The sequence below is a fragment of the Oryza brachyantha genome, chromosome 1, assembly GCF_000231095.2.
Source record: "Oryza brachyantha chromosome 1, ObraRS2, whole genome shotgun sequence".
Lineage (NCBI taxonomy): Eukaryota > Viridiplantae > Streptophyta > Magnoliopsida > Poales > Poaceae > Oryza > Oryza brachyantha.
In genome coordinates this window covers 14,476,551-14,487,268 of record NC_023163.2, presented here as the reverse complement: position 1 = coordinate 14,487,268, position 10,718 = coordinate 14,476,551, and the positions used below count along the sequence as shown (strand labels likewise).

General features: G+C 37.7%; 1 protein-coding gene across 1 annotated transcript; it reads left to right on the top strand.

Moving 5' to 3' along the window:
* Nucleotides 1-1,597: 1,597 nt before the first annotated feature.
* Nucleotides 1,598-8,794, top strand: LOC102713508 (condensin complex subunit 2). Its single transcript, XM_040524099.1, has 13 exons — nt 1,598-1,639; nt 1,763-1,864; nt 1,980-2,097; nt 2,615-2,682; nt 2,774-2,834; nt 3,980-4,180; nt 4,262-4,551; nt 4,902-5,055; nt 5,137-5,393; nt 5,468-5,498; nt 6,081-6,220; nt 7,009-7,119; nt 8,241-8,794. The coding sequence occupies exons 1-13, from the start codon at nt 1,598-1,600 to the stop codon at nt 8,451-8,453; spliced, it is 1,788 nt and encodes a 595-aa protein (XP_040380033.1). The 3' UTR covers nt 8,454-8,794.
* Nucleotides 8,795-10,718: the final 1,924 nt, after the last annotated feature.

The window sequence follows — 10,718 nt, the reverse complement described above, 5'->3', positions numbered from 1 at the left end:
ATTTTTATTCCTAGGCCGTGTTCTTATATTAGGTTAGCTAACCCAGATTTTTTTTTTCACGCGCACACTTCTCAAAGTACTAAAATATGTATTTTTACAACTATTTTAAAATATTAATCAATTTCAAGTTTTTATAGTTAAATAATTAATTAATCACATAATAATCCACTGCTACGTTTTCCGCGCGGTTGAGGGGCTATTTGTATCGAGGGACTTTTTCTAGTCCTTGTCACATCGGATGTTTGGATATTAATTAAGAGTATTAAATATAGACCGATAACAAAACTAATTGCATAAATAAAGACTATTTCATTAGATGAATTTTTAAGCCTAATTAATCCACGATTAGCAAATGTTTACTGTAGCACCACATTCACTAATCGTGTACTGATTAGGCTCAATAGATTCGTCTCGCGAAATAGTCTAAAGTATGTGGTGAGTTTTATTAATAGTCTATATTTAATACTTTTAATTAGTGTTCAAACATTCGATTCGATGTGACATAAACTTAAAAAAAAGTTGGAGGAAAACAAACACCCATGAGAGCAAGTTCAATAGCGTAACCAACTACTAGCTTCAATTCATCTATAGTCAATCTAATAGTCAATTTATATAATAGTTGCATACAAAACATTAGTACATGGTTCCACATATCATATACACACTCTGTCTTGGAGTTCGCGTGTAGCTGACTACAAATTAATAGCTCACATTTCTTCTCTCTCCCCTCTTATCTCTTTAAAATATGTTTATAACTGGCTTATAGGGGTTGTTTAGATGGGGCTAAACTTTTTAGCCCCATGTCGCATCGGATGTTTGGACACTAATTTGAAGTATTAAACATAGACTAATAAAAAAACTAATTTTATAAATGAGTGGTAATCAACGAGACGATTTTTAAAGTCTAATTAATCTATAATTAGAGCATGTTTACTGTAGCACAGAGGATAATCATGGATTAATTATGCTAAATAGATTTGTCTCGCGAATTAGCCCAAAATTATAGATGAGTTTTATTAATAATATACATTTACTATTTATAATAAATATGTAAATATTTAATGGGACAAGAGGCTAAACTTTAAATAAACCCATATTGTATCTGCTGTGAGTAACCGTGTTGCTGACCGCGGCACCTGTGTGGTGAAAATTTCCCACAATCCGACAAGTGGGCCACACGGTATAGAGACTAGAGGGCTGCACTTCATTCCGCCCGTTAGATCGGCCTTTCCCATCCCATCCGGGCGGCACTCCCTCAAAATTTGAAATCTGCCCCGCCGCCCCCAAAAACCACGAAGCCGATCCCCACCAAAAAAATTTCCCCCAAATCGGCATTCCTCTCCTTCTCCGATCGATCGGCCGCGACATGCCAGCCGCCGAGGCCGCCCCCGCGCCGGGGCCCACCCCGCCGCCGGCGGGGTCGCGGCTCCTGCTGCAGTCGCCGCCGCCGGCCTTCCCGCTCGGCTCCAACGACGACCAGCTCGAGCGCGCCCGGGCCCGCGCCGCCGCCCGCGCGGCCTCCGTCCGCCGCCGCTCCCTCGCCGCCTCCCTCGCCCCCAGGGCGCCGCAGCACGACCTGCTCAACCGCGACCAGGTCATGGAGCTCTTCCACAACTGCATCAAGCTCGCCTCCGAGAACGTACGCGCCTCTGTACCCCCCCCCCCCCCCCCCCCCCCCCGCGCCAAAACCCTAGGCGCCTCCTATTGAGATTTGTCTCCTCTGAATTTTTATCCCCCCATTTCCGCTGGGAAATTCGAGCAGAAAATCAACCAGAAGAACACGTGGGAGCTGGGGCTTATTGACCACCTCAGCGAGATCATCCAGGCGGGGGAGGACGACGACGACGAGACCAACTTCCAGAAGGTGCAGCAGCCGTCGCTAAATTGCTCCAATTCCAGCCTTGTTTCTTCTACTGCCTGAGGAGATTTGTGGCCACTTCTTCTGACTTCGATTGGAAAACCCATTCTTCTGTGACCAGGCTAGTTGCACGCTGGAGGCGGGCGTCAAGATTTACTCTTTGCGTGTAGATTCGGTGCACTCTGAGGCGTACAAGGTTCTTGGAGGCATCAACCGGGCTGGAAGGGGGGATGAGGCTGGTAAATATCCACCAGAGTTTCGTAGCGCTTTCCAATTTCTTCTGTATCCATTTGATTGTACTTCGGTTTTTTAAGTGGGTCACCTTCGAGTTGCAAGACTATTATTCATGCTGGACTCCATTATACTGTTTCAGTGAAAATTCAAACTAAATCGATATGCATGTTAGAGTTTACTTACAAAATAATCATGACCTAGATTGATCGAACAACCACATAGAAAGAAGTTTCAAGATCCTTTTTTATTAAAAGAAATAAGTCCATGTGAGAAATTGCTTTTTCTATCTGACTTCTATTTCTCTGGAAAACTTTTCACTATCATAATACTATATCACGGAACTTTAGTAGATACATGAGCGTGAGGATTATTTGAATTACATTTGATCGTTTACTTTTATTTGTTAAGGTTAAGTAGTAGTACTGCAAATTTATCATAAATATACCTTTGTGCCTATAGTTTTCCTTTGGAAAATGCATGCTGCTTCACTACGATGTCCTGATTTAGTGTTTGTTACTTAAGATTCGGAAGAAGGTAGCAATCCAGAGCATGCACAAGAAGGCGCGGGCAAAAAGGATGCCGATAGAAGGGTATGTCTATCTGAACTGGTGGTTTGCCTTTTTCCCACTTCAATTCTGTTTGGCTTTTTTCTAATAGCCTAATGGTGTTTTACATGTGCAGATATCACCCACGTCAACATTGGAGTCCTCCTTTGATTCACTTAATGTAAAGAAGTTTGATGGTAAGCTCCAAGCAAATTAAAGGGTAATTTTACCATTTTTGCGAAAGTACCTTTAGGTACCTCGAGGTACAAAGTAATTGGAGGTACCAAATTTTACCAGTGTTAGCCTAAACGGTAAACGCTAGTCGGGCGGTTACCCCCTGTCCAGCGTTTAAACGGATTAAATGTTTTAAACGGTTTTTCTACTTTTTGCACAAAAAATGTCAAAAATACAAAACAATACCAAATGTATCACGTGTTTTTTTCATGATTCTAAAAGCAACAACTGTGAGAATGATATGAGGCATACCTTATTCTGGTCCTCTGGAAATATGAAACACCCAAAAAAAAATGTAACTTCCATGTCCAAAAAATCCTCAAACAATAAATACCAATTATATACCCACAAAGGAAAACAAAGCAGGAGCAGCCGAGCAGCAACACCTGGATTCAGACTTCAGAGTACCTGGCCGTGAGGAGCAGAGGGGCGGCGCCGCGTTGGCCGTGCGGAGAGAAGCAGAGGGGCGCCTCTGTCGTGCCGGCCGTGAAGCCGTGAGGACGAGGTGGAGCAGAGGGGCGCCGCCGCCGCACTGGCCGTGAGGACAAGGCGAAGCAGAGGAGCGCCGCCGCGTCGGCCGTGGTGAGAGGAGAAGCAGCGGCGCCGCGCTGGCTGGCTGTGAGGGCGTGAGGATGAGATTGAGATGAGAAAAAAGCCGTCTGTGCGAGGAGGAGAAGAGGGAAAAAGAGCATTCTGTGCAGCGGCTGAAACCCTAGCGCCCTCTAGTGCAATTTTTGCCCCCTGCCCTGCCTAGCGCGACGTGCGATCTGGTCATGAAAATTTGGTTTGCCGAGTCGGCGTTTAGTCCTCTCTCCCACCGTTTAAACAGGCCGAATACCGTTTCGTTTAGCCCGTTTAAACGGTCGACCCGTTTAAATCAGTGTTTAGACCCTAAACAAGGCAGTTTTGTTCCATCTACCGTTTAGACGCTGTTTAAACGGACTAAATGGCCGTTTAGGCGAACGCTGAATTTTACACTAGAAAATATGGTACCTTTTGTTACTTTATCAAGGATGGTAAAATTGCTCTTTTAAAAAACTTTTTTAATTTTGCTCTAAAAAGTTAAAATTGTTGAGCGTAATATTACTTTTATTGCACTCTCTGTTAGTTGCCTTCACCGTCGATCCTTTGTACCATCAAACAACCGCGCAATTTGATGAGGGTGGGGCAAAGGGACTCCTGTTATATAACCTTGGAGTATACGACAGTTGTCGTGTGCTCTTTGATTCGTTTGAAGGAGCAGACAAGTGCATATTAAGCGATATGCAAACTGAGAAGGATGAGGTGATTGATCTTTCATTTGCTAAAGGTATGAATATCAGTTTGTTCTATTCTGCTGTCTATGCTTTGTATTTTTTTTCACATTTTGTAATGGTCTACTCTTGAACAGAGCAAATCGAGCAGATGGTAATTCACATGCCTCTCTGCAATGATATTTCTCCTACCTTGAGTGACATTGTTTGTCAGTTTGATGATGAAAACCGAAGGCCACCTCATGAAGCAATTTCTAGGCAAATTCCACTGACGGAAGATCAGGTGGATGACAGTAATGATGTGGCGAACGATGATGTCATGCAAAATGATTGTGAGACTTGGGATTTTGGAGGGTGTGATGATCAGGAGAGTGTGTACGATGAACAATGTAACCCAATGGATTATAGTTCAATGAACTGTCAAGAGGTACTTCCTGCAAACAGTAATTGTGATTACTTTTAGGAACATGTATTTTTTGGATTAACAGTGCTGATTACTTTTCTTTCCAAATGCTGCTAATTGCTCTATTTCCATGTAGTTTGAATCTATGATAGACTGACATTAATTGTGAGAAAATATCTGACTAATCATGGAATGAATATTTTGTAGATACTCAGTCAAACTGATTAGCTTTGTAGGATACTATACGATGTCTATTGCCAATCCATCCATTCACTCTCCAATGGCATTTCTTATGATTGAATTGTTTGAAGTTCACAATAGGGTCTATAAGTTTGTTGCTCTGAAGTATTAATATCTGAGTACATTTTTTGTAGGAAACTGATGAGTACACTTTTGAGGCTCCTGAAGGTCTTGATGTAAATGAAAGAATTGACAAAATTGCCGATTTCTTGTCATTTGGCATGGGATTCTCTGCAAAAACAAATGCTTGGGCTGGACCTGAGCATTGGAAATATCGAAAAGCTAAAGGTACTGTGGGGCACATAGTTTTATTTTGTTTTATTTCAGGCAGGCTTATTTAAGCTAATCTTTGGGCTTACATTCTCCTAGATTTGGACCCTGTCCCAACTAAACCTGATGATTCAGATGCCCCAAAAAAGACGAAGAAGAAAAGAGGCAAGGATGAACCTGACATTGATTTCAGCAAGGCATTGGAACATGATATTCCAAATATCTTTGCACCTCCTAAGAATCCAAAGTCATTGCTGCTGCCTGCAAATAGGGCTACCTGCAATAACAAACTTCCAGAAGATTGCCACTATAGACCTGAAAGCCTTGTTAAACTATTTCTTCTTCCAGACGTTTTGGTAATGGCAACTTACAAAATTTTTCTTTATATTGATCTGGGGTGGTTGTAGTAACTATTGATTTTTTTCCGTAGTGTTTGGCTCGGAGAAGAAAAAAACCTCTTGGTAAGTTTTTTGTGTTCTTGCATTTGTATTTCACATGAATTTTTGTTGTTACTTTTGTTATTATATCTTGAACTCCTCCAGTAAACTCTGAAGGTTCTTACGTTGTTTATAACATTTTTTGTGTTCTATTTCATGATACATGTGTTATTCCTCCAGCTCCTTTTGTTTTCTTTAAAATATTGTTAAGTTCATATCATTGTTACTTAAGTTAAATGAAACAATCTGTGAATCATATGATGTTAAAGTGTGTTATATATGAAGTTAGGGATTGTCAATATAAGTTAAAGGCTCAGGAATGGTTTTGATTTATAAGGATTATTGCTCTGTATAACTCCAAGAAAGGTGGTAATGTGGCACCTATGTTGGCTAGACATCAGGTAGAAAAATCCATCAACTTTCCATTTTTGAGAAAAGAACTTTTGTAAACTCAATTTCTCACACTGGATTATGTATGTGGCAAGTTGATCATGTGTGTATAGACTACCTATATTCTTGTTACTGTTTTCCTGCTTATATATCATTATTGTTTTCCTGACAAATTTTAACCACAATACCACACAATACTCCTTTCCCCCCTAATAGGTGGTTCGAGGGAGAATAATGACGACTCCATCCCATCTGAACCTTGGGATGGTGATAACTTTTGCAACGATTATGCCAATGAAGGGAATGCTGATAGTGATGTAGAGGAGGCAGTAGATCTTAGTACAAAACCAAGACAGGTGCGCTCCTTTTTTTGCCTTTCCATTTAATGCACTTAAGTTTTGTTTGCTCATGTTGTGGTTTGGTTCTTTCTATTGATATTTTGATGCGTGTGTGCACAAAGTTGCAATTGCAACAATTTGAAGTATTAAATCTGCTTAGGTCTGAATATAGTAACAAAAAAACTCGTAATAACAGAACGACTTTACACAAAAGAGAAAATGGTGTAAAGAGACTGTCAAGATAACTTCAATCTAAAAAGTTGCAAGAGTAGATGAAGTTTACTCAACACGATAACTATGCTAGCAAATACGTCATACTACTGCTGTTGTCATGGGCAGTGGCATAAGAGGCCCAGGGTTATGACCCCAATTCTTAGCGAGTGAACAGTACCATGGGTAGTAGCGGGTTATGGTCCCAATCCTTGAGTTAAATTGGCCGTTTGTAGTGGTGGACATCTGTGCTGCTGATTTTTATTGCCCAATAAATGCATCCAAACAAATGATACAAGTGTATCTTGCAAATTTAGTAGGCATTTATACCTTACATATACTCAGGAGGTCAAATATTGTTCCATATCATCCTTGCAACTTCTATCCTTGTGGATTTGACCCTGAGCTTAAAGTTGCTGACCTTTTGACAGAGTGCTCTGCCGTAAGGAATTACATGAAAAAACTATTTATCAGAATAAATTACTGTAACATGTTTGAGCTTTCAAGTTTAAGTTGGTCTTGCGTTTTGGTATTACTAACCTTACCTTTGGCTTGGTAAAATCTGAACTGATGCCTGTTTCCTTCCTAAACTAAAGGTCAACAAGATTGATATACAATATGACAAGGTATCAAAACAAGTCGATGTTCATGCCTTAAAAGAAGTGCTCTGGAATCACATCCATACATCTTCTGAGACGGATGACACGGTAATATCCTGCTGTTATTACTAAGAACTGCTATCCAAATGGCAGTAATACATTAGTCTTGTTTCCATTTTCATAAATAGAAGAGCCTAGAAGTAATCACTAAAACAAGTATTTTGGTTATTTGGTTAACTAGCATATTGCTTGTGTGTTGAAACAGAATTTTATTAAAGAAAATTATCATTATTTTTGACATATATCATCTCTTAATTGTTGCATATATTTGTTATTGACATGTGGTCTTATTGGTTCCACAGTTATTTTTTCTTCCCAAAAATAGAATTAGTGTGGGCGATTGACATGTGAATTACATAATTATTTTTCTTTTTTAAAAAATAGGGAGTTGGTGGTTGGGTGGGTGGTAGATTCACCACTCCATCATCACCACTACTTTTTATAAGAAGTATAGATTTACCGATGATGACATATGTCAACAAAGCTGAAGTTTTTTTTGGTGCTAGATTATGGTATCTGGTCCTACACTTGGCATGCTTACAACATCTAGGAATATAAAGAGATATTGACAACTATGCTATGATCATCCATACTGCCAATAATGAGCTTTCTGAATATTATTTGTTTAGTTTTGACTTTAGTGCTTGATATTTTTGTACCACACAAAATTGACAAAAATTGGTTACCGGTCACAACAGGCAGGGAAATGGATATTGCGCAAATGATTATTGCTTATATTTTAGAGTCAAGCCAATTTTGTTCCTGGTTTCTGGCTTTCCTCAAGTACGAAATTACTAACAGTGTCCTCACCCACCAAACATTTGTCTAGAACTGATTTGGTTGACATTATGAACATTCAAAACTGTAGCCGTAGCAATTTGCTGAGAATAAATCTGTTCCAAATTGACTTGTTTCAATAGCGCTTTATTGTTTCTTTATCCTATTGTAATTTGCCTAGGCAAATTTTCATTTAGAGCGTGTAGGAGGGTGTTTGTGAATTGTGCTACTAACCCAACATGAGAAACTGAAGAATGAAAAAGGAATATCCCTACATTTTTCTATGAATATTGTGAAAAAAAAACTTTGAAGTTCGAACTGAACCTTTTTCCCTAACTTCTGTTCTGTATGAATATTTAACAATATTGTGCTTGGTCAAAATTGTTCGACAGGATGACACGGACACAGAATCACCGCTGTACCTATCGAAGGTATTGCAAGATCTTCCAAGCTGCAACCCAGATGCTGCAGCAACAGAAATTTCGCCGCACCTATATTTCATCTGCCTCTTGCATTTGGCAAATGAACACTGCTTGACCTTACGTGATCGCCCAACATTGGATGAAATTGACATATACATTCCTACTTCATCGCTTGTGAAGTAATCCTGCAGTTCAATATGTTGTGCAGCCTGGTTTTAGTTTATTTTTGGCTAGGGTTTTCTCGGTGTATCATTAGATCACCTTTTGTATGCGGAAGATTATATATGATGTAATGAGAAAAACATATTGTTAGATTGGCGTAGGCTAATAATATGGGTAACCAATGACTTGCTCTTCAACCAAATGACAACAAAACTATATACAAAATATGAACTAAAAAATGGATTATAACTGATTTTGTTGAACTAGAGTTCGTAGCAAGTATCCCTAGATTGATCCTACCTGTCTCTTTGGGACGGTATTTGTCTCCTTTTTTGCTGCCTCTTTTTTTTTTTCATTATATAGACTGCCATTTTGAAAGCGTTCAGAAATAGACAACTGTGGCTCTATGCTTCAACACAAGGTTTTACTGTTAGTTTATTCTAATTCTTAATCAACTTTATGCTGTTGTTTTGAGTATGTTTGTTCCACATGTTTTTATTGCAAATGTTGCTTTACTTGCCCTTGCACCATCATAAGTTGTGAATACTGTTCTTGCTAGTTGTTGAGGAGTTAGATAATGGCCATGCCGTTTAGGTTATTCTGAAGTTCCATCTAGTAGGCTTATAGTTGTGGTTCTTTATGTCTAAGAGTGTGTTTGCAAGAGCTACTATGGATCTTGCATATGAAACGAGATGAAATATTAATATATGATTAAATATTAATTAGTAAATTTTATAAAAAAAACAGTTAGTTTGATCAAGCTATTACAAAACTATAGATTTAAGAGTATGTACAATTAAACTATAGATGTAGCACACTTCTTTTTTCATAAAATTACATATTTAATGTCAAATTTATCCCTACAGTACAACTTTGCAACTAAAAAATAGTGGAACTTTAAAGCATGTAGTTGTTTTTGATAGTTTCACCACTAAATTTATAGTTCTGGGATAGAATACCTTAAATCGATAGTTCTTTGAAAAATTTACTACTAACCTGTAGAATTGTGACAATTTAAATCCTTAGCTTTTGAATCTACATTTGACTGTTTGTATTATTCAAAATTTATATCTAGATATGCAAAATTATAATGCGTACTTAAATTCATATAATCATAAATCATATTATTAACAAAATAATTAATAATTATATATAGTTTTTAATAAGACGAATGGTTAAACGTAGAACTAAATGTCAATGGTATCGTATAAAAAAATATGAAGGGAGTACTATAGAAAATTATTATGACCTAGTGCTGAAATTGAACATACACACATGCATATATGCTGCTCGGCTTAATACGGTCCATTAAACGGCTTAGGCCGTGTTTGGTATAGGGGGAGTGAGGATTAGTTATCCAGCATGAAAAACGTAGTAATAGATTAGTACATGATTAATTAATTATTAAAAGAAATAAAATAGAGTAATATGGTTTTCTAAAGCAACTTTTCTATAAATATTTTTTTTTGAAGAAAGTACACCATTTAAAAAATGAGAGAATCTGAGATAAGTTAGCATATAGCCGAACGCGGCCTTAGTCGGATGATTAGTGGTGCTGATCGGCCGTTTTGGCGTTCATGCAGCCAAAACCCATCATGATATGGATGCTCATTTCTGCTTATGTTTATAAGTTAAGATTGAAAATTTCAATATCAAATCTAGAGTTGATTTTGTTTTTTGTCACCATAGTTTATTTTTTAACTTTGACTTTCAAGATATCAAAGAATACATATATAAAAACTTTATTTATAAATTATTTTTTATTTATAATATGTTGTTTGTCTTTTTATATGAAGAACCAAACAATCACCCACTCTTGCATTCCTTACCTATAATTTAATCGGTCATGATGGGCGACCTTTTCCACACTACTATTTTTACAATATGCCATTAGCCCGGCAACTTTTTCAAAAAATGTCCAATATATGCTTATATACATGTAAGGATTGACAATTAATTAGCTCTAATAGAAGTTGTAATGTATTATGATTTCTTAGTCTCCTTGCACGGCATAAAAGTTTTTTATATGCTTAATTTTTTTTTTGAAAATGTTACCCTTTGTGTTGTATACGAGAGAGGAACCACTCACACAAAAGATAACAACATAAAAATATTTTATGTAGCATATGAAAAATGATTTAGATTAATAACAACACAAAAAACATTCTATGTAGCATAAACTAGGTAAATTCTATTCTATAAAAAATAGTAAAGAAAAAGCATGAAACATGTACACAAACTTCCATATACTGTGTAAGTAGGCTACAAAAAGTATTTTATTATTTT

Bases quoted from the DNA above. Each gene is read 5' to 3' on its own strand.
- LOC102713508 (XM_040524099.1), top strand. From the start codon at position 1,598: ATGGAGCTCTTCCACAACTGCATCAAGCTCGCCTCCGAGAAC. The intron at 2,683-2,773 runs GTATGTCTATCT...TTACATGTGCAG, and splicing joins AAAAGGATGCCGATAGAAGG to ATATCACCCACGTCAACATT. The intron at 7,120-8,240 runs GTAATATCCTGC...ATTGTTCGACAG, and splicing joins CTTCTGAGACGGATGACACG to GATGACACGGACACAGAATC.